Below are 24019 nucleotides of genomic sequence, written 5' to 3'. Positions count from 1 at the left end.
AGCCCACTGTTGGGTAGGGACTGTCTCTATATGTTGCCAATTTGGACTTCCCAAGCGCTTGGTACAGTGCCCTGCACATAGTAAGCGCTCAATAAATACGATTGATGATGATGATCTGAATTCAGCTGTTCAAAAACATGTACCATTCTGACCAAGGAAACGCCCCTCCAAATCCACACTGCACTTGGATTTGCCCCCTTTATTCACCCCACCTTCGGCACTTATAGACGGCGCCGTAATTTATTTATATTATTGTCCGTCTCCCCCACTAGAATGACAGCTCACGGTGGGCAGGGAACGTGTCCGTTAAGATTGTTCTATTGGACTCTCCCAAGCGCTTAGTTCAGTGCTCTGCACACATTAAGGGCTCAATAAAGACCACTGATGGGCCGATTGATTCCCTCAGGGTGGCCGTGAGTAACACACACTGTACGCATTTGAAAAAAGAGCACCCACCTCTAGCGAGGAACAGTCCGACAACCCCGGCGAAACCAATCACCCCAAGTCTTGGATAAAAACCCGGAGGGGCATTGCAGAGGAACTCGTAACCATCTGAAAGAAACAAAGAGAGCGGAATTTATGTACGGCGCTTAGGAGGGCTCACCGCCGTCTTCTAGAAGTTCACTACTGCAGTTTAAAAGCCATTTTGTCGCTTTCGGTACCCCGCTTCACTCAGGGCACCATGATGAATTACTGCGCTTGGATTCGCTCCCTTTTATCACCCCTCCCTCAGCCCCAGACCGTAAGCTCACTGCGGGTAGGAAATGTGTCTGTTTGCTGCTATGTTGCACTCTCCCAAGTGAGTAGTACAGTGCTCTAAACCCAGTAAGCGCTCAATAAATAGAACTGAATTGTATACATATCCGAAATTTATTCCTATTAATGTCCGTCTCCTCCTCTAGACTGTAACCTCATTGTGGGCAGGGAGCATGTCTAACTCTGTTTTACTCTCCCAAGTGCTCAATAAATGCCACTGATTGATTGACTGAAAAATGGGAATTAAATATCCATCCTCCCGCCTACATAGACTCTGAGTCCCATGGGGAACAGGGGCTGTGTCCAACTGATTATTTTGTCTCTGTCCCAGTGCTTGGCACATAGTGAGTGCTTAAATACTATTATTATATTTTTTATATTATATTAATAATAATGATATAAACTGCTTATGTTTTTCATATTAATGCTTAGCTCCCCCTCTAGACTGTAAGCTCATTCTAGGCACTGAATGTGTCGGCTACTTTTGCTGTTTCGTACTCTCCCAAGCGCTCAGTACAGTCTTCTGCACATAGTATATTCTATTGATATATTAAATATATTCTATTTATTTTATTTTGTTAGTATGTTTGGTTTTGTTCTCTGTCTCCCCCTTTTAGACTGTGAGCCCACTGATGGGTAGGGACTGTCTCTATATGTTGCCAATTTGGACTTCCCAAGCGCTTAGTACAGTGCTCTGCACATAGTAAGCGCTCAATAAATATGATTGATGATGATAGACTCTGAGTCCCATGGGGAACAGGGGCTGTGTCCAACTGATTATTTTGTCTCTGTCCCAGTGCTTGGCACATAGTAAGTGCTTAAATACTATTATTATATTTTTTATATTATATTAATAATAATATAAACTGCTTATGTTTTTCATATTAATGCTTAGCTCCCCCTCTAGACTGTAAGCTCATTGTAGGCACTGAATGGGTCGGCTACTTTTGCTGTTTTGTACTCTCCCAAGCGCTTAGTACAGTGCTCTGCACATAGTATATTCTATTTATATATTAAATATATTCTATTTATTTTATTTTGTTAGTATGTTTGGTTTTGTTCTCTGTCTCCCCCTTTTAGACTGTGAGCCCACTGTTGGGTAGGGACTGTCTCTATATGTTGCCAATTTGTACCTCCCGAGCGCTTAGTACAGTGCTCTGCACATAGTAAGCGCTCAATAAATATGATTGATGATGATAGACTCTGAGTCCCATGGGGAACAGGGGCTGTGTCCAACTGATTATTTTGTCTCTGTCCCAGTGCTTGGCACATAGTAAGTGCTTAAATACTATTATTATATTTTTTATATTATATTAATAATGATATAAACTGCTTATGTTTTTCATATGAATGCCTAGCTCCCCCTCTAGACTGTAAGCTCATTCTAGGCACTGAATGGGTCGGCTACTTTTGCTGTTTTGTACTCTCCCAAGCGCTTAGTACAGTGCTCTGCACATAGTATATTCTATTTATATATTAAATATATTCTATTTATTTTATTTTGTTAGTATGTTTGGTTTTGTCCTCTGTCTCCCCCTTTTAGACTGTGAGCCCACTGTTGGGTAGGGACTGTCTCTATATGTTGCCAATTTGGACCTCCCAAGCGCTTAGTACAGTGCTCTGCACATAGTAAGCGCTCAATAAATACGATTGATGATGATGATGATGATAGTAAGCTCTATGTAAATACCATCGATGGATTAATTATTGCAAGGCAGGTGGCCTTTCTGTTCCTCATGCAGGGCTTTGACATTGCTACAAAGTCGCGACTTCCGTCCGAGCAGCTGCTCAGGTAAGGTTGGGTGAATTAACGGGAGAAACGGGGTTGACATTATTAGAATCCATCGACTTGACACGGCTTAGATTCAGAACCACAAAGGAATAGCTTTAGAAAAGAAAGAGCAAAGGGTCTTCTCCATTTGGACTTTCCTTGCTCGGTTTCAGCAAGCCCCCGACTCCACAACTTGAATAAAACGGTTTTATGGCGGCCCACTGGATGCCCTCAATAGCACTACACAAAAGCCCACCAAGCAAGCATCCATGTGCTTTTAAAAAATAAAAATACACTGAACTTTTAGTGACAAAGCAGCAGCAGTAAGTGGAGAAAGGAGTAGCGAAGCAGCGGGACCCTAATGGATAAAGCAAAGGCCTGGGAGTTGGAGGGCCTGGGTTGTAACCCCGGCTCCGCCATCCATCAGCTGTGCGACCTCAGCCTGGTTGTTTAAGTTCTCTGTGCCTCGGTTACCGCATCTGTAAAATGGGGATTCAATCCTCCTCCCTCTGACTTGGACTGCAGTGCGTATATTTTAATGTCTGTCTCTCCCCGTGGACTAAGCTCCTTATGGGCAGGAATCCTAACTACCAGCTCTATCGTACTGGACTCTCCCGAGTGCTTCGTACAGCGCCCTGGACACCCTAAGCGTTCAATGAATACCATTATTGGTGAAAAGAAAAGAGGTATTAATAGCATCGTTTCCCATTCATTCATTCATTCATTAAGCGCTTAGTACAGTGCTCTGCACATAGTAAGCGCTCAATAAATACGATTGATGATGATTCATTCATTCAATCGTATTTATTGAGCGCTTACTGTGTGCAGAGCACTGTACTAAGCGCTTGGGAAGTCCAAGTTGGCAACGTATAGAGACGGTCCCGACCCAACAGCGGGCTCACAGTCTAGAAGGGGGAGACAGACGACAAAACAAAACGTATTAACAAAGTAAAATAAATAGAATAAATATATACAAATAAAATAAATCAATAAATAGAGTAATAAATCCGTACAAACATCTATACATATATACAGGTGCTGTGGGGAGGGGAAGGAGGTAAGGTGGGGGGGAGGGGGAGAGGAAGGAGGGGGCTCAGTCTGGGAAGGCCTATAATAATAATAATAATAATAATGGCATTTATTAAGCTCTTACTATGTGCAGAGCACTGTTCCAAGCGCTGGGGAGGTTACAAAGTGATCATTCATTCATTCAATCATATTTATTGATTGAATATTTATGTCCCACGGGGGGCTGATTGCCTGTATCTCTCCCAGCGCTTAGCCCAGTGCTCCGCACGCAGTAAGCGCTCAATAAATACGATTAAATGAATGAATGAATAAAAGGTGATCATTCATTCAATCGTATTTATTGATTGAATATTTATGTCCCACGGTGGGCTGAGTGTCTGTATCTCTCCCAGCGCTTAGCCCAGTGCTCCGCACGCAGTAAGCGCCTGAAGCGCCTAACTAGGAATCAGTTTACAGTTCTAGACTGTGAGCCCACTGTTGGGTAGGGACCGTCTCTATGTGTTGCCAACTTGTGCTTCCCAAGCGCTTAGTCCAGTGCTCTGCACACAGTAAGCGCTCAATAAATACGATTGATTGATTGATTTACCTTTTCCTTGTTGAAGAGCAACGTCTACTTTAGGCTTGGCTTTACAGTAAACATCCTAGAGAGAAGAAAAGATTGAGGGTGAACTGTCAAGTTCCGGTAAGTGAAGATGCCGAAGCGACCGGCAGACGTGAGAAGCAGTGCGGCCTAAGGTCCTGGGTTCCAATCCCGGCTCCACCACTTGTCGGCTGTGTGACCTCGGGCAAGACTGAGCCCCTTCCTTCCTCTCCCCTCCCGCTGTTCCCCTCTCCATCCCCCTCATCTTACCTCCTTCCCTTCCCCACAGCACCTGTATATATGTATATATGTTTGTACATATTTATCACTCTATTTATTTTACTTGTACATATATATTCTATTTATTTTATTTTATTTTGTTAGTATGTTTGGTTTTGTTCTCTGTCTCCCCCTTTTAGACTGTGAGCCCACTGTCGGGTAGGGACTGTCTCTATATGTTGCCAACTTGTACTTCCCAAGCGCTTAGTACAGTGCTCTGCACACAGTAAGCGCTCAATAAATACGATTGATTGATTGATTGATTGATTTTCTGTGCCTAAGATACCTCACCTGTAAAACAGGGGTTAGGACTTGGAGCCCCACGTGGGACAGGGACTGTGTCCAACTTGTCTGACACACAGCAAGTTCAAGTTTGACAAGGAGTAAGTTGGACACATATTAAGTCCAACTTTATTAGCCTGTGTCTACCTCAGCGCTTAGTACAGTGTCTGACACATAGCAAGTTCGACAAGTAGTAAGTTGGACACATATTAAGTCCAACTTTATTAGCTTGTATCTACCCCAGCGCTTAGTACAGTGTCTGACACATAGCAAGTTCGACAAGTAGTAAGTTTGACACATATTAAGTCCAACTTTATTAGCTTGTGTCTACCCCAGCGCTTAGTACAGTGTCTGACACATAGCAAGTTCGACAAGTAGTAAGTTGGACACATATTAAGTCCAACTTTATTAGCTTGTATCTACCCCAGCGCTTAGTACAGTGTCTGACACATAGCAAGTTCGACAAGTAGTAAGTTTGACACATATTAAGTCCAACTTTATTAGCTTGTGTCTACCCCAGCGCTTAGTACAGTGTCTGACACATAGCAAGTTCGACAAGTAGTAAGTTTGACACATATTAAGTCCAACTTTATTAGCTTGTGTCTACCCCAGCGCTTAGTACAGTGTCTGACACACAGCAAGTTCGACAAGTAGTAAGTTGGACATATATTAAGTCCAACTTTATTAGCTTGTGTCTACCCCAGCGCTTAGTACAGTGTCTGACACACAGCAAGTTCGACAAGTAGTAAGTTGGACATATATTAAGTCCAACTTTATTAGCTTGTGTCTACCCCAGCGCTTAGTACAGTGTCTGACACACAGCAAGTTCGACAAGTAGTAAGTTGGACACATATTAAGTCCAACTTTATTAGCTTGTGTCTACCCCAGCGCTTAGTACAGTGTCTGACACATAGCAAGTTCGACAAGTAGTAAGTTGGACACATATTAAGTCCAACTTTATTAGCTTGTGTCTACCCCAGCGCTTAGTACAGTGTCTGACACATAGCAAGTTCAAGTTTGACAAGTAGTAAACTTGACACATAGTAAGTCCAACTTTATTAGCTTGTGTCTACCCCAGCGCTTAGTACAGTGTCTGACACACAGCAAGTTCAAGTTTGACAAGTAGTAAGTTGGACACATATTAAGTCCAACTTTATTAGCCTGTGTCTACCCCAGCGCTTAGTACAGTGTTTGACACATTGCAAGTTCAAGTTTGACAGGTAGTAAATTGGACACATATTAAGTCCAACTTTATTAGCCTGTGTCTACCCCAGCGCTTAGTACAGTGTCTGACACACAGCAAGTTCAAGTTTGACAAGTAGTAAGTCGGACACATATGAAGTCCAACTTTATTAGCTTGTGTCTACCCCAGCGCTTAGTACATAGTACGTGCTTAACAAACACCATAAAAAAGACAACAACAGGAATTTGTTACTGCACCTTGGAAAAATAATTTAGAAGACAACGGGGCCACAGCCTTGCAGAACAGCTCTTTGGGATCAAGAGGTTCGCTTTTTTAGTTTAAATGGCATTTGTTAAGGGCTTACTTTATACCAGGGACTGTCCTAAGCGCTGAGGTAGATACGAGCCGATCGGGTTGGGCACAATCCAAGTCCCACATAGGGCTCGCGGGCTTAATCTTTTAGACTGTGAGCCCGCTGTCGGGTAGGGACCGTCTCTATATGTTGCCAACTTGGACTTCCCAAGCGCTTAGTCCAGTGCTCTGCGCACAGTAAGCGCTCAATAAATACGATTGATTGATTAATCCCCTTTTCACCGCTGAGGAAACTGAGGCACAGAGAAGTAAAGTGACTCGCCCAAGGTCCCGGAGGAGACAAGTGGAGGAGCCGCGATCAGAACCCAGGTCCTCCTGCATCCCAGGCCCGAGCTCTTTCCGCTAGGCCACGCCGCTTTCGAAAGAAAGCGATCTTCGAGTTACGAGGGCACAGCCCTCAAAGAGCCTCCTTGTTAATATTGCTTAATTAATTAATTAATTAATTAATTAATTAATTGCTTATTAATACTTGCCTAAGTAGCAATCCATTAAAATAATTAAAATAACCTCTCCCGCAGGAGGTTTGGTTCGCTTAAAACGCTACTCAAGCGCTGGTACGGACTTCGACTGCTTCCTGAAACGTGTCCCTCCGCGCATCAGAGAGACGATGGATCACGTTGGGAGAGCAAAATCAGCGCTTAACAAATACTACTTCCTTCCTCTCCCCCTCTCCATCCTCCCCATCTTACCTCCTTCCCTTCCCCACAGCACCTGTATATATGTTTGTACATATTTATTACTCTATTTATTTATTTGTTTTATTTGTGCATATCCTATTTACTTTGTTAGTATGTTTGGTTTTGTTCCCCGTCTCCCCCTTTTAGACTGTGAGCCCACTGTTGGGTAGGGACTGTCTCTAGATGTTGCCAACTTGGACTTCCCAAGCGCTTAGTACAGTGTTCTGCAATCAATCAATCGTATTTATTGAGCGCTTACTATGTGCAGAGCACTGGACTAAGCGCTTGGGAAGTACAAATTGGCAACACATAGAGACAGTCCCTACCCAACAGTGGGCTCACAGTCTAAAAGGGGGAGACGGAGAACAGAACCAAACATACCAACAAAATAAAATAAATAGGATAGAAATGTACAAGTAAAATAAATAAATAGAGTAATAAATATGTACAACCATATATACATATATACAGGTGCTGCGGGGAAGGGAAGGAGGTAAGATGGGGGGATGGAGAGGGGGACGAGGGGGAGAGGAAGGAAGGGGCTCAGTCTGGGAAGGCCTCCTGGAGGAGGTGAGCTCTCAGCAGGGCCTGCACACAGTAAGCGCTCAATAAATACGATTGATTGATTGACTACAATTATTATTATTAAAATCTAGAGCAGCAAGCACGCAACGGACAGACTCGGGTCACCCGCGACTCTAAACGAGGCCTGGTCAGTGGCGTGTAATAATAATCACGGTATTTGTTACGCGCTTACTACGTGCCAAACGCTGGGGCAGATACAAGGTGTACAAGAGAGGATTACCTTTCATCCATTCATTCAGTCGTATTTATTGAGCGCTTACTGTGTGCAGAGCACTGTACTAAGCGCTTGGGATGTCCACGTCGGCAACAGATAGAGACGGTCCCTACCCAACAATGGGCTCACAGGCTAGAAGGGGGAGACGGACAAAAAAATAAAGCATGCGGATGGATGCCAAGTCATCAGGATAAATAGAAATAAAGCTAAATGCACACCTGGCACCGGCTTGTATACGGTTCCGCAGAATGCCGAATGTGCGAGACGTATTCCTCCAGCTGGCTCGGACGACTCTCGACGTGCCTCGAGTTGCCCACAGGAGTTGAGTAGACTGAGAGCTGCGAGGTTGGAAAGAGAGAAAAGGATTTTGAAAAGAAAAAAAAAAAGCCTCAGATGCCACCACATCCAGTTCTGAAGGACCCGGGTTCGAATCCCAGCTCCGCCGCTTGTCTGCTGTGGGACCTTGGGAGAGTCGCTGAGTCGTCGTGGGCAGGGAGTGTGTCGGGTTGTTGTTGGATTCGTTCGTTCATTCGGTTGCATTTATTGAGCGCTTACTGTGTGCGGAGCACCGTACTAAGCGCTTGGGAAGTACAAGTTGGCAATATATAGAGACGGTCCCTACCTGGATTGTACTCTCCGCAGCGTTCAATAAATACTAACGGACTTCTCTGGGCCTCAGTCACCTCATCAGTAAAATGGGGATGAAGACCGTGAGCCCCACGCGGGACATGGACTGGGTCCGGCCCGACTGGCTGGAATCTATCCCAGCGCTTAGTACAGCGCCCAGCTCACAGTAAGCGTTTAACAAACACCAATGAAAAAAGTCGCTTCACTTCTCTGGACCTCAGTTACCTCATCGGTAAAATGGGGAAGAATCAATCAATCAATCGTATTTATTGAGCGCTTACTGTGTGCAGAGCACTGTACTAAGCGCTTGGGAAGTACAAGCTGGCAACATCTAGAGACAGTCCCTACCCAACAGCGGGCTCACAGTCTAGAAGGGGGAGACAGAGAACAAAACCAAACATACTAAGAAAATAAAATAAATGGAATAGATAGGTACAAGTAAAATAAATAAATAGAGTAATAAATCTGTACAAACATATATACAGGTGCTGTGGGGAAGGGAAGGAGGTAAGATGGAGGGAAGAAGACTGTGAGCTCCAGGTGAGACGTGGACTGTGTCTGACCCGATGAGACTGTATCTACCCCAGTGCTTAGTACAGTGCCTGACACGTAGTAAGCTCTTAACAAATACTATAAGAAAAAGTCACTTCACTTCTCTAGGCCGTAGTTACTTCGTCGGTAAATTCTATTTATTTTATTTTGTTAGTATGTTTGGTTTTGTTCTCTGTCTCCCCCTTTTAGACTGTGAGCCCACTGTTGGGCAGGGACTGTCTCTATATGTTGCCAAGTTGTACTTCCCAAGCGCTTAGTACAGTGCTCTGCACATAGTGAGCGCTCAATAAATACGATTGATGATGATGATGATGGTAAAATGGGGATGAAGACTGTGAACCCCATGTGGGACACAGACTGTATCCGACCTGATTAGCTTGTATCTACCCCAGCGTTTAGTAGAATGCCTGGCACATTAATTCAATCATTTATTGAGCGCTTAATGTGTGCAGAGCACTGTACTAAGCGCTTACCAAGCACATGATAAGTGCTTAATAAGTACCACAGGAAAACAAATTCTTAGACTGTGAGCCCCACGTGAGTGGGGGATTGGGTTCAAGCCGCTTATCTTGTATCGATCCCAATGTTTAGCACCATGTTTGGTGCAGATTAAGAGCTTAATCAATACAATGATCATCACTCGCAACTGCACACCAGTCACACACACACCAACAGCCGTCCTTCGTCTTTGAAGTTAATAATGATAACATCATCATCATCAATCGTATTTATTGAGCGCTTACTATGTGCAGAGCACCGTACTAAGCGCTTGGGAAGTACAAATCGGCAGCATATAGAGACAGTCCCTACCCAACAGTGGGCTCACAGTCTAAAAGGGGGAGACAGAGAACAAAACCAAACATACTAACAAAATAGAATAGATATGTACAAGTAAAATAAATAGAGTAATAAATCTGTACAAACATATATCCATATATACAGGTGCTGTGGGGAAGGGAAGGAGGTAAGGTCGGGGGGATGGAGAGGGGGACGAGGGGGAGAGGAAGGAAGGGGCTCAGTCTGGGTTAGTAAAGTAACAATAATTGTGGTACTTGTTAAACGCTTACTATGTGCCAGGAACTGTACTAAGCACTGGAGAGGAAACAAGTAAATCGGGTTGGACACGGTCCCTGTCCCCCGTGGAGCTCACAGTCTCGATCCCCATTTGACAGATGAGGGAACTGAGGCACGGAGAAGTGACGTGACTTGCCCCAGGTCAGCCAGCAGACACGTGGAAAAGCCGGGATTAGGAGCCATGACTTTCTGATTCGCAGGCCCGGGCTCTACCTACTAGGCCACGCTGCTTTCAATCGTATTTATTGAGCGCTTGCTGTGTGCAGGGCACTGTACTAAGCGCTTGGGAAGTACAAGTTGGCAACATATAGGGACGGTCCCTACCCAACAGCGGGCTCACAGTCTAGTCACGCTGCTTCCAATCGTATTTATTGAGCACTTGCTGTGTGCAGGGCACTGTACTAAGTGCTTGGGAAGTACAAGTTGGCAACATATAGGGACGGTCCCTACCCAACAGCGGGCTCAAAGTCTAGTCACGCTGCTTCCAATCGTATTTATTGAGCACTTGCTGTGTGCAGGGCACTGTACTAAGCGCTTGGGAAGTACAAGTTGGCAACATATAGGGACGGTCCCTACCCAACAGCGGGCTCACAGTCTAGTCACGCTGCTTCCAGTCGTATTTATTGAGCGCTTGCTGTGTGCAGGGCACTGTACTAAGCGCTTGGGAAGTACAAGTTGGCAACATATAGGGACGGTCCCTACCCAACAGCGGGCTCACAGTCTAGTCACGCTGCTTCCAGTCGTATTTATTGAGCGCTTGCCGTGTGCAGGGCACTGTACTAAGCGCTTGGGAAGTACAAGTTGGCAACATATAGGGACGGTCCCTACCCAACAGCGGGCTCACAGTCTAGTCACGCTGCTTCCAATCGTATTTATTGAGCGCTTGCCGTGTGCAGGGCACTGTACTAAGCGCTTGGGAAGTACAAGTTGGCAACATATAGGCACGGTCCCTACCCAACAGCGGGCTCACAGTCTAGTCACGCTGCTTCCAGTCGTATTTATTGAGCGCTTGCTGTGTGCAGGGCACTGTACTAAGCGCTTGGGAAGTACAAGTTGGCAACATATAGGGACGGTCCCTACCCAACAGCGGGCTCACAGTCTAGTCACGCTGCTTCTCCGTGACGGCGTTCCCGTGGCGTCCAGGAGCGGGTCGAAAAGAGCAGAACGTAATTGCCATCGGCACCGGACCCCCAGAGAGGCCCGTGACCTCCCCCAGATCCCAAGGAATCTGGCTGACCAACTTCCCGCTTCCTTAGCCAAAATAACCTCTCGGCAAACGGGCCCGGGAAGAATCCGGCCCGTGCTTCACTTGGTCACGCACCCCGGGATTTGCCTTTTAGCTTGAAATTTCCCAAGGCTGAGTCAAACCTCGAAACTTGAACAAAGACCACTGTTCCGCTGATCTCGGAGCAAAGGGGCCGTCCGCTTACAAGAAGGACGGGAATAGTTTCCAGCGTGTGAGAAATCTCTCCAACCGAAGGAATTTTTCCTCTGGCAAGAGCAAATTTGGTCTTTTAGACTCTTTTAGACTGCGAGCCCACTGTTGGGTAGGGACTGTCTCTACATGTTGCCAATTTGTACTTCCCAAGCGCTTAGTACAGTGCTCTGCGCATAGTAAGCGCTCAATAAATACGATTGATGATGATGATGATTTGGATTTTGTTCCTTTTTAACTGATGGGGCCACTGAAACGAAAATGCGGAGCTTCAAACCGAAGCATTTTAGTTGGCTTCTTCAGCTTGGTTTTGAAGATTTCATTCTGTAGGAGTTATGTGTCTAGAACCATTCATTCATTCAATCGTATTTATTGAGCGCTTACTGTGTGCACAGCACTGTACTAAGCGCTTGGGAAGCCCAAGTCGGCAACATCTAGAGACGGTCCCTACCCAACAGTGGGCTCACAGTCTAGAAGGGGGAGACAGAGAACAAAACATATTAACAAAATAAAATCAGTAGAATAAATATGTACAAGAAAAATAGAGTAATAAATACGTACAAACATATACACATATAGACAGGTGCTGTGGGGAAGGGAAGGAGGTAAGATGGGGGGGATGGAGGAGGGAGGAGGGAGAGAGGAATGAGGGGGCTCAGTCTGGGAAGGCCTCCTGGAGGAGGTGAGCTCTCATAAACTATCATCATCATCATCATCAATCGTATTTATTGAGCGCTTACTGTGTGCAGAGCACTGTACTAAGCGCTTGGGAAGTCCAAATTGGCAACATATAGAGACAGTCCCTACCCAACAGTGGGCTCACAGTCTAAAAGGGGGAGACAGAGAACAAAACCAAACATACTAACAAAATAAAATAAATAGAATAGATATGTATAAACTATCATTTATTCTACCAAATAAGCTTTTCTTCATCCACACACACGGGAAGGAGCGTGGTCTAGTGGAAACAGGATGGGCCCGGGAGTCCAAGAACCCTGGGTTCTAATCTCAGGTCCGCAACTTGTCCGCTGTGTGACCTTGGGCGAGTCACTTCACTTCTCCGTGCCTCAGTTCCCTCCTCTGTCAAACGGGGATTAAGACGGTGAGCCCCATGTGGGACAGGGACTGTATCCAACCTGATTAGCTTGGTTCTACTCCAGTGCGTAGAACAGAGCCTGGCACGTAGTCAGCAGTAAGCGCTTAAAAAATACCACAAAACAAGTGAAACACACAAACCTCCATTTGAAATCCCGGCTCTGCCAGCTGCCTGCTGTGTGACCTTGGAAAAGTCAGTTTACTTCTCTGTTCCTCATTCATAAAATGGGAATTGAATCCCTGTTCTTCCTCTGACAGACTGTGAGCCCAGTCTGGGAGAGGGACTGTGTCTAGTGGATTATCTTATATTGACCCCAGCGCTTAGAAAGTGTTTCTCACATAGTACACACAAATACCATAACTACATCAATCAATTGTATTTATTGAGCGCTTACTGTGTGCAGAGCACTGGACTAAGCGCTTGGGAAATACAAGTTGGCAACATATAGAGACGGTCCCTACCCAACAGTGGGCTCGCAGTCTAAATCAATCAATCAATCAATCGTATTTATTGAGCGCTTACTGTGTGCAGAGCACTGTACTAAGCGCTTGGGAAGTACAAGTTGGCAACATATAGAGACAGTCCCTACCCAACAGTGGGCTCGCAGTCTAAATCAATCAATTAATCAATCAATCGTATTTATTGAGCGCTTACTGTGTGCACAGCACTGTACTAAGCGCTTGGGAAGTACAAGTTGGCAACATATAGAGACAGTCCCTACCCAACAGTGGGCTCGCAGTCTAAATCAATCAATCAATCAATCGTATTTATTGAGCGCTCACTGTGTGCAGAGCACTGGACTAAGCGCTTGGGAAGTACAAGTTGGCAACATATAGAGACGGTCCCTACCCAACAGTGGGCTCACAGTCTAAATCAATCAATCAATCGTACTTATTGAGCGCTTACTGTGTGCAGAGCACTGTACTAAGCGCTTGGGAAGTACAAGTTGGCAACATATAGAGACAGTCCCTGCCCAACAGTGGGCTCGCAGTCTAAATCAATCAATTAATCAATCAATCGTATTTATTGAGCGCTTACTGTGTGCAGAGCACTGTACTAAGCGCTTGGGAAGTACAAGTTGGCAACATATAGAGACAGTCCCTACCCAACAGTGGGCTCACAGTCTAAAAGGGGGAGACAGAGAACAAAACCAAACATACTAATAAAATAAATAGAATAGATATGTACAAGTAAAATAGAGTAATAAATATGTACAAACATATATAATCGGGGGTGGCTACTGTATGTACCAGGCACTGTTCTAAGCACTGAGGTGAAGACAAGCAAATCAGGTTGGGCACAAACCCCCCGTCCCATATGGGGCTTAATGCCTCAATCCCCATTTTACAGACGAGGTAACCGAGGCACAGAGAAGGTCTAAAAGGGGGAGACAGCGAACAAAACCAAACATACTAACAAAATAAAATAAATAGAATAGATATGTACAGGTAAAATAAATACAGTAATAAATATGTACAAAAATATATACATATATACAGGTACAGTAAAATAAATAGAGTAATAAATATGTACAAACATACATATATACAGGTACATGCAATTTTCCATTGTCTTCTTCCTCCCCTCTATAATTCCTTCGGGTCTGCCTCTCCCTCTAAGACTGTAAGCTTCCTTGAGGGCAGGAATTGTGTCTTAATGTACTCTCCTGAGCACTTGTTCGGTACACTGCCCTCAGCTAGGTGCTCCATAAATACAAATCAGGTTGGGCACAAACCCCCGTCCCATATGGGGCTCAAGGCCTCAATCCCCATTTTACAGACGAGGTAACCGAGGCACAGAGGAGGTCTAAAAGGGGGAGACAGAGAACAAAACCAAACATACTAACAAAATAAAATAAATAGAATAGATATGTACAGGTAAAATAAATAAATAGAGTAATAAATATGTACAAAAATATATACATATATACAGGTACAGTAAAATAAATAGAGTAATAAATATGTACAAACATACATATATACAGGTACATGCAATTTTCCATTGTCTTCTTCCTCCCCTCTATAATTCCTTTGGGTCTGCCTCTCCCTCTAAGACTGTAAACTTCCTTGAGGGCAGGAATTGTGTCTTAATGTACTCTCCTGAGCACTTGTTCAGTACACTGCCCTCAGCTAGGTGCTCCATAAATACAAATCAGGTTGGGCACAAACCCCCGTCCCATATGGGGCTCAAGGCCTCAATCCCCATTTTACAGACGAGGTAACCGAGGCACAGAGAAGGTCTAAAAGGGGGAGACAGAGAACAAAACCAAACATACTAACAAAATAAAATAAATAGAATAGATATGTACAGGTAAAATAAATAGAGTAATAAATATGTACAAACATATATACAGGTACATGCAATTTTCCATTTTCTTCCTCCTCTCTATAATTCCTTTGGGTCTGCCTCTCCCTCTAAGACTGTAAACTTCCTTGAGGGCAGGAATTGTGTCTTAATGTACTCTCCTGAGCACTTGTCCAGTACACTGCACTCAGCTAGGCGCTCCATAAATACAACAGATAGTCCCTTGCCTCATATTCGGGGATGCTGAATGTCTTTAAGAAGACCGGCTCTGATTACACTGCATTTTTTCCCCCTTTTAAGGCCAATTCTCAAATCGCAGCAGAGGATAAATCCCCACCTGCCCCTTTTAAATAACAGATACCCATCAATCGTATTTATTGAGCGCTTAGTGTGCAGAACACTGTCCTAAGCGCTTGGGAGAGGACAACTCAAAGTATAACAGACTCGTTCCCTGCCTACAATGAGCTTGCAGTCGATTCTAGGAAAGTAAGGAATCAGAGAAACTGCTGTGATTCAGGGGACAAAAAGCAGGTAGAAGGGATTTGCCCGTATTCATTCATTCAATCATATTTACTGAGCGCTTACTGTGTGCAGAGCGCTGTACTAAGCGCTTGGGAAGTACAAGTCGGCAACATATCATCATCATCATCGTCAATCGTATTTATTGAGCGCTTACTGTGTGCAGAGTGCTGTACTAAGCGCTTGGGAAGTACAAGTCGGCAACATATGGAGACGGTCCCTACCCAACAACGGGCTCACGGTCTAGAAGGGGGAGACAGACAACAAACCAAAAAGTAGGAACCCTAGCGTTATTCATTCAATCGTATTTATGAATTCATGAATTTCCTGGCTCTGAAAAAGAGGAAATCAAGGCCAACTACTAAAACTTTTTCCACTTCACTTTCTACTGAGAGGGAAGGGTGAGAAGCCGGATGGAAAAATTCTGTCACGCCAGAGGAATCTTGTCCAAGATAACTAATTGTTCTCTCTCGGGCATGTATAAGTAAAAATTAAGACCTTGTGATTTTTTTTTAGGACATTTGTTAAACCCTTACTACGTGTCAAACACTGTTCTAAGAGCTGGGATAGGTCCAAGTTAATTATGTCCCTGTCCCGCATGAGGCTCACGGTCTAAATATGAGGGAGAACAGGGATTGATTCCCCATTTTACAGTGGAGAAAACTAAGGCACAGAGAATTTAAGTGACCTATCCAAGGTCACACAGCAGAGCCGGGATTAGAACGCGGGTCCTCTGACTCCCATGCCCAAGCTCTTTCTACATTTTTTAAGGCGTTTCCTTTGGATTTGAGCTTAGGAAAATTTAAAAAAAGAGGCAATTTGGTCTTAGCACTTCTTGAGTTGGAGCTTCCGAGCTTTCAAATGAGGCTGGATTCAGGAATAAGCGCAGAATAATGTTCTTACCAAGCACAGTGACCGGCCATGTTTTATTTTGTTAGTATGTTTGGTTTTGTTCTGTCTCCCCCTTTTAGACTGTGAGCCCACTGTTGGGTAGGGACTGTCTCTAGATGTTGCCAATTTGGACTTCCCAAGCGCTTAGTACAGTGCTCTGCACACAGTAAGCGCTCAATAAATACGATTGATGATGATGAAGGCATTTCTCCAACAACGGAATTTTTTTTTAAACGGTCTTTATTACGCGCTTACAACGTTCCAGGCACTGTACTAAGTACCGGGGTAGCTACAAGCTAATCGGGTTGGACAAGGTCCCACTTGAGCCTCGCGGTTTTAATCCCCATTTTACGGAGGAGGTAACTGAGGCCCAGAGAATCAATCGTATTTATTGAGCACTTACTGTGTGCAGAGCAGTGTACTAAGCACTTGGGAAGTACAAATTGGCAACATATAGAGACAGTCCCTACCCAACAGTGGGCTCACAGTCTAAAAGGGGGAGAGAAGTGAAGTGACTCGCTCAAGGTCACACAACAGACAAAAGGCGGGGCCTGTGTTCTTCCCACTGAGCCACGCTGCTCCTATGTAATGGGCACTGGGCCCTCTGGGCGATTAATAAGTACTACTACACCTCATCATCATCATCAACATCAATCCTATTTATTGAGCACTGTACTAAGCGCTTGGGAAGTACAAGCTGGCGACATACAGAGATGGTCACTACCCAACAGTGGGCTCACAGTCTAAAAGGGGGAGACATCATCATCATCAATCATATTTATTGAGCGCTTACTATGTGCAGAGCACTGTACTAAGCGCTTGGGAAGTACAAATTGGCAACATATAGAGACAGTCCCTACCCAACAGTGGGCTCACAGTCTAAAAGGGGGAGACGACATCATCATCAATCGTATTTATTGAGGGCTTACTGTGTGCAGAGCACTGTACTAAGCGCTTGGGAAGTACAAATTGGCAACATCTAGAGACAATCCCTACCCAACAGTGGGCTCACAGTCTAAAAGGGGGAGACAGAGAACAGAACCAAACATACCAACAAAATAAAATAAATAGAATAGATAGGTACAAGTAAAATAAATAAATAGAGCAATACATATGTACCAACATATATCCATATATACAGGTGCTGTGGGGAGGGGAAGGAGGTACGATTGATTGATTGTACTTCCCAAGCGCTTAGTACAGTGCTCTGCACACAGTAAGCGCTCAATAAATACGATTGAATGAATGAATGAATGAATGAATGAATGGGGTAAGATGGGGGGACGGAGAGGGGGACAGTTGGTCAGACAGTTTTGCGCCGGGAAAGGGGCTGGGATTTACCTCATCCAATTGGAGGGTAACCCTCGGAGGGGCTTCCTTCTTGGAGGCGGCGTAGACCTTGAAGGACAGAAGACTGAGGCTGGCGGGCCCAGCAGACCACCACACCACCTGAATAATCAGAGCACACATTAGGCGAGGAAGGGGGAGCCGTTAAGGAGCCTTGTAACCTCCCCAGCGCTTAGAACAGCGCTTTGCACACAGTAAGCGCTTAATAAATGCCATTCTTATTAACCTCGTTTCTCTCCACCTCACCACCGACTTCTGGGCCACGTCCTCCCTCTGGCCTGGACCGCCCTCCCTCCTCAAATCCGACACTGACTCTCTCCCTCTTCAAAGCTTAGTGAGAGGCAAGAGGCGCTGGAGAAGCAGTGCGGCTCGGTGGAAAGAGCCCGGAGTCGGAGGTCATGGGTTCAAATCCCGGATCCGCCAACTGTCAGCTGTGGGACTTCGGGCAGGTCACTTCACTTCTCTGGGCCTCAGTTCCCTCATCTGGAAAATGGGGATGAAGACCGTGAGCCCCACATGGGACAACCTGATTACCTTGTAACCTCCCCAGCGCTTAGAACAGTGCTTTGCACATAGTAAGTGCTTAATAAATGCCATTATTATTATTATTATTATCTCCTCCAAAAGGCCTTCCCTGACTAAGCCCCTCTTTCCTCTTCTCCCACTCCTTTCTGCATCGCCTTGACTTGCTCCCTTTATTCATGGGTGAATGCTCCATATTCATCTCATAGTATTTATGAGAGGCAGCGCGGAACAGTGCTTTGCACATAGTAAGTGCTTAATAAATGCCATTATTATTATTATTATTATCTCCTCCAAAAGGCCTTCCCTGACTAAGCCCCCCTTTCCTCTTCTCCCACTCCCTTCTGCGTCGCCTTCACTTGCTCCCTTTATTCATGGATGAATGCTCCATATTCATCTCATAATATTTATGAGAGGCAGCGCGGCTCGGTGGAAAGAGCCCGGGCTTTGGAGTCGGAGGTCATGGGTTCAAATCCCGGATCCGCCAATTGTCAGCTGTGGGACTTAGGGCAAGTCACTTCACTTCTCTGGGCCTCAGTTCCCTCATCTGGAAAACGGGGATGAAGACCGTGAGCCCCACATGGGACAACCTGATTACCTTGTAACCTCCCCAGCGCTTAGAACAGTGTTTTGCACACAGTAAGCACTTAATAAATGCCATTATTATTATTATTATTATCTCCTCCAAAAGGCCTTCCCTGACTAAGCCCCTCTTTCCTCTTCTCCCACTCCCTTCTGCGTCGCCTTGACTTGCTCCCTTTATTCATGGATGAATGCTCCATATTCATCTCATAGTATTTATGAGAGGCAGCGCGGCTCGGTGGAAAGAGCCCGGGCTTTGGAGTCGGAGGTCATGGGTTCAAATCCCGGCTCCGCCAATTGTCAGCTGTGTGACTTTGGGCAAGTCACTTCACTCCCCTGGGCTTCAGTTCCCTCATCTGTAAAATGGGGATTAAGACTGCAAGCCCGCCGTGGGACAACCTGATCACTTTGTAACCTCCCCAGTGCTTAGAACAGTGCTTTGCACATAGTAAGCGCTTAATAAATGCCATCATTATTATTATTTATCCCCCCGCAAGCCCCACACCACTTATGTACTTACCTGCAATTTTATTTATTTCTATGAACGTCTGTCTCCCCCTCTAGTCCCTAAGACCTCTGTGGTCAGGGCATGTGTCTTTTTTTTTTTGTTTTATTGTACTTTTCCAAATGCTTAGTACAGTGCTCTTTATGGACTGTCTCTTTTTTTATATAGTATTTGTAAAGCACTTACTATGTGACCGGCACTGTACTACGAGCCGGAGTAGATACAATCTAATCAGATTGGACACAGCCGGTTTCCCACGTGTTGGCTCCCCGTCTTGATCCCCATTTTCCAGATGAGGGAACTGAGGCCCAGAGTACTGAAGTGACTGGTCCAAGGGCGCACAGCAGGCCTTTCCACTAGGCCACACCACTTCTCCCGAGTAAGACGGCACCCATTAGGAGAACAGCCAGGAGAGACCGGATTAAGTCATAAACATGAAAAATGCTGACTGTGACATCAGCACCCTGAATATTCTCAGGGCCACAGCAGAGAAGCTTTCAGTAGGACCTGGGTTCGAATCACTTCCGAGACCTCGGGCAAGTCACTTCGCTTCCCTGTGCCTCATCCGGAAAATGGGGATTAAGACCGTGAGCCTCACGTGGGACAGGGACTGTGTCCAACCTGATTAGCTTTGATGTCCTCCAGCGCTTAGAGCAGTAAGTGTTTAATACTATTTTTTAAAAAATAGCACTTGGGCCCAGCTGCGATATGAATGAAACCAAAAAAGGTCTACACACAGACAATTCACGTAGAGAGGTCGGGGCCACGAAGCCATTGACCTCTTCCATAGGAGGCTCCTAAACATTCCCTGTGGTATTTCTGACAAGGAGATCGGATGATTCCCAAGAAAGCCCACAACTTCCCTGCCTTCGAATCCGGTCTACAAATGGCATGTGCGACTATGGTGACAAGAAAATGCCACCCCCCCCCTCCCCCTCTTCATTTTTTTTAAATAATAAATTCCATTTCTTAATTAGCTCTTCCCCTGGTTTCCAAGACGATCTGAGTCTGGAATATTTTCTTTTCCCCACACAATGGGTCTTTGTGTCACCATAATGCTATCTCCTCGGCAATTAGTTTCCATTCCGAAAGCATCTCTCATCCAAACCCCAAAATGGACTCAGAGAATCATAAATGAGGTTCTGGCTGGCGTGGGGAAGTGGGGCATAAAACGGAGGGCGGGAGAAAGTTTTGATGTTTTCCATAATAATAATAATTGTGATTTTTTTAAGTGCTTAGTGCAGCACTGTGTCTAAGCGCTGGGGAGGTTACAAGGTGATCAGGTTGTCCCCCGGGGGGCTCACAGCCTTAATCCCCATTTTACAGATGAGGCAACTGAGGCACAGAGAATTTAAGTGACTTGCCCGAAGTCACACAGCTGACAATTGGCAGAGCGGGATTTGAACCCATGACCTCTGACTCCAAAGCCCGGGCTCTTTCCTACTGAGCCACGTTGCTTCTCAACAGCGCTTAGAACAGTGTTTGGCACAAAGTAAGCGCTTGACAAATACCAACATTATTATTATTATTATTATTATTAAAATGGGAATGAAGACTGTGAGCCCCACGTGGGACAACCTGATGACCTTGTATCTCCCCCAGTGCTTAGCACATAGTAAGCGCTTAACAAATACCATCATCATCACTTCACTTCTCTGGGCCTCAGTGACCTCACTGAGGTCACTGAGGGGGCTGATTGTCCGCATCTCTCCCAGCGCTTAGCCCAGTGCTCCGCACGCAGTAAGCGCTCAATAAATATGATTGAGTGAATGAATGAATAAAAGGTGATCATTCATTCAATCGTATTTATTGATTGAATATTTATGTCCCACGGGGGGCTGATTGTCTGCATCTCTCCCAGCGCTTAGCCCAGTGCTCCGCACATAGTAAGCGCTCAATAAATATGATTGAATGAATGAATGAACAGTGATCATTCATTCAATCGTATTTATTGATTGAATATTTATGTCCCACGGGGGGCTGATTGTCTGTATCTCTCCCAGCGCTTAGCCCAGTGCTCCGCACGCAGTAAGCGCTCAATAAATACGATTGAATGAATGAATAAAAGGTGATAATTCATTCATTCAATCGTATTTATTGATTGCATATTTATGTCCCACGGGGGGCTGATTGCCTGTATCTCTCCCAGCGCTTAGCCCAGTGCTCCGCACGCAGTAAGCGCTCAAAAAATACGATTGAATGAATGAATGAATAAAAGGTGATCATTCATTCAATCGTATTTATTGATTAAATATTTATGTCCCACGGGGGGGCTGAGTGTCTGTACCTCTCCCAGCGTATAGCCCAGTGCTCCGCACGCAGTAAGCGCTCAATAAATACGATTGAATGAATGAATGAATAAAAGGTGATCATTCATTCTTTCAACCGTATTTATTGATTGAATATTTATATCCCACGGGGGGCTGATTGCCTGTATCTCTCCCAGCGCTTAGCCCAGTGCTCCGCACGCAGTAAGCGCTCAATAAATACGATTGAATGAATGAAAGGCGATCATTCATTCATTCAATCGTATTTATTGATTGAATATTTATGTCCCACGGGGGGCTGATTGCCTGTATCTCTACCAGCGCTTAGCCCAGTGCTCCGCACGCAGTAAGCGCTCAATAAATACGATTGAATGAATGAATGAATAAAAGGTGATCATTCATTCAATCGTATTTATTGATTGCATATTTATGTCCCACGGGGGGCTGATTGCCTGTATCTCTCCCAGCGCTTAGCCCAGTGCTCCGCACGCAGTAAGCGCTCAATAAATACGAGTGAATGAATGAATAAAAGGTGATAATTCATTCATTCAATCGTATTTATTGATTGAATATTCATGTCCCACGGGGGGCTGATTGCCTGTATCTCTCCCAGCGCTTAGCCCAGTGCTCCGCACGCAGTAAGAGCTCAATAAATACCATTGAATGAATGAATGAATAAAAGGTAATCATTCATTCAATCGTATTTATTGATTGACTATTTATGTCCCACGGGGGGCTGAGTGTCTGTATCTCTCCCAGCGTACAGCCCAGTGCTCCGCACGCAGTAAGCGCTCAAAAAATACAATTGAATGAATGAATGAATAAAAGGTGATCATTCATTCTTTCAATCATATTTATTGATAGAATATTTATGTCCCACGGGGGGCTGATTGCCTGCATCTCTCCCAGCGCTTAGCCCAGTGCTCCGCACGCAGTAAGCGCTCAATAAATACGATTGAATGAATGAATGAAAGGTGATCAATCTTTCACTTATTCATTCATTCAACCGCATTTATTGATTGACTATTTATGTCCCACGGGGGGCTGATTGCCTGCATCTCTCCCAGCGCTTAGCCCAGTGCTCCGCACACAGTAAGCGCTCAATAAATACGATTGAATGAATGAATGAAAGGTGATCAATCTTTCATTTATTCATCCATTCAACCGTATTTATTGATTGAATATTTAGGTCCCACGGGGGGCTGATTGCCTGCATCTCTCCCAGCGCTTAGCCCAGTGCTCCGCACGCAGTAAGCGCTCAATAAATACGATTGAATGAATGAATGAAAGGTGATCAATCTTTCATTTATTCATTCATTCAACCGCATTTATTGATTGACTATTTATGTCCCACGGGGGGCTGATTGCCTGCATCTCTCCCAGCGCTTAGCCCAGTGCTCCGCACACAGTAAGCGCTCAATAAATACGATTGAATGAATGAATGAATGAAAGGTGATCAATCTTTCATTTATTCATTCATTCAATCGCATTTATTGATTGACTATTTATGTCCCACGGGGGGCTGATTGCCTGTATCTCTCCCAGCGCTTAGCCCAGTGCTCCGCACGCAGTAAGCGCTCAATAAATACGATTGAATGAATGAATGAAAGGTGATCAATCTTTCATTTATTCATCCATTCAATCGCATTTATTGATTGAATATTTATGTCTCACGGGGGGCATATTGTCTGTATCTCTCCCAGCGCTTCGCCCAGTGCTCCGCACGCAGTAAGAACTCAATAAATACGATTGAATGAATGAATGAATGGTGATCAATCATTTATTCATTCATTCAATCGTAATTTATTGATTGAATATTAATGTCCCACGGGGGGCTGACTGTCTGTATCTCTCCCAGCGCTTAGCCCAGTGCTCCGCACGTAGTAAGCGCTCACGAAAGACGAATGAATGAATGACTGAATGAATGAATGACGGAGGAGCCGCTCACCTTGAACATGCTGCCGGGCGAGGCGCCTCTCGGCGGGGTCACCCCGGCCCCGCCCACCCGGGTGACGTCACTACGGCGGCCCAAAAGGGCCGCGCGCCTTCCAAACGCGGTGCGGACGGGGACCCGTACGACCAACTTTATTGATCACCAGGAGGGACGGACAGGCGAACGGACCCCGCCGGTTGCTAGGCAGCGCGGGGGGGGGGGCGCATGCGCGGCTCCGCCTCGTCTGTTGCTGGGAGGCGAGGGCGCACGCGCGGCCCCGCCCCGCAGGTTGCTAGGCAGCGCGGAGGCGGGGGCGCATGCGCAGCTCCGCCCCTCCGGTTTCTGGGCAGCGCGGAGGCGGGAGCGCATGCGCGGCTCCGCCACGCCGGTTGCTAGGCAGCGGCGCATGCGCGGCTCCGCCTCGTCAGTTGCTGGGAGGCGAGGGCGCACGCGCGGCCCCTCCCCTCCGGTTGCTAGGCAGCGCGGAGGCGGGGGCGCATGCGCAGCTCCGCCCCGCCGGTTTCTGGGCAGCGCGGAGGCGGGAGCGCATGCGCGGCTCCATCACGCCGGTTGCTAGGCAGCGGCGCATGCCTGGCTCCGCCCCGCCTGTTGCTAGGTAGCGCCGCGGACGCGATGG

At 45.7% G+C, this 24019-nt stretch overlaps 1 protein-coding gene across 2 annotated transcripts in view; it reads right to left on the bottom strand.

The window, feature by feature from the left end:
* APOO (apolipoprotein O) overlaps window positions 1–23526 on the bottom strand; it is a 32615-nt gene extending 9089 nt beyond the window's left edge. Inside the window, exons 1-5 of one of the 2 annotated variants that reach the window (XM_038757234.1) lie at window positions 23398–23526; window positions 17568–17675; window positions 7947–8066; window positions 4143–4197; window positions 457–552 (exon numbers count right to left, since the gene is read on the bottom strand). In XM_038757234.1, the coding sequence (XP_038613162.1) occupies window positions 457–552; window positions 4143–4197; window positions 7947–8066; window positions 17568–17675; window positions 23398–23406 (388 nt within the window). In that variant the 5' untranslated portion in view covers window positions 23407–23526. The remainder of the gene's footprint in view (window positions 1–456; window positions 553–4142; window positions 4198–7946; window positions 8067–17567; window positions 17676–23397) is intronic. The other variant, XM_038757233.1, reaches the window with a different exon arrangement.
* Window positions 23527–24019: the final 493 nt, after the last annotated feature.

Source organism: Tachyglossus aculeatus, chromosome 15 (genome assembly GCF_015852505.1).
Source record: "Tachyglossus aculeatus isolate mTacAcu1 chromosome 15, mTacAcu1.pri, whole genome shotgun sequence".
Classification (NCBI taxonomy): Eukaryota; Metazoa; Chordata; class Mammalia; order Monotremata; family Tachyglossidae; genus Tachyglossus; species Tachyglossus aculeatus.
This window is presented reverse-complemented; position numbering and strand designations above follow the sequence as displayed.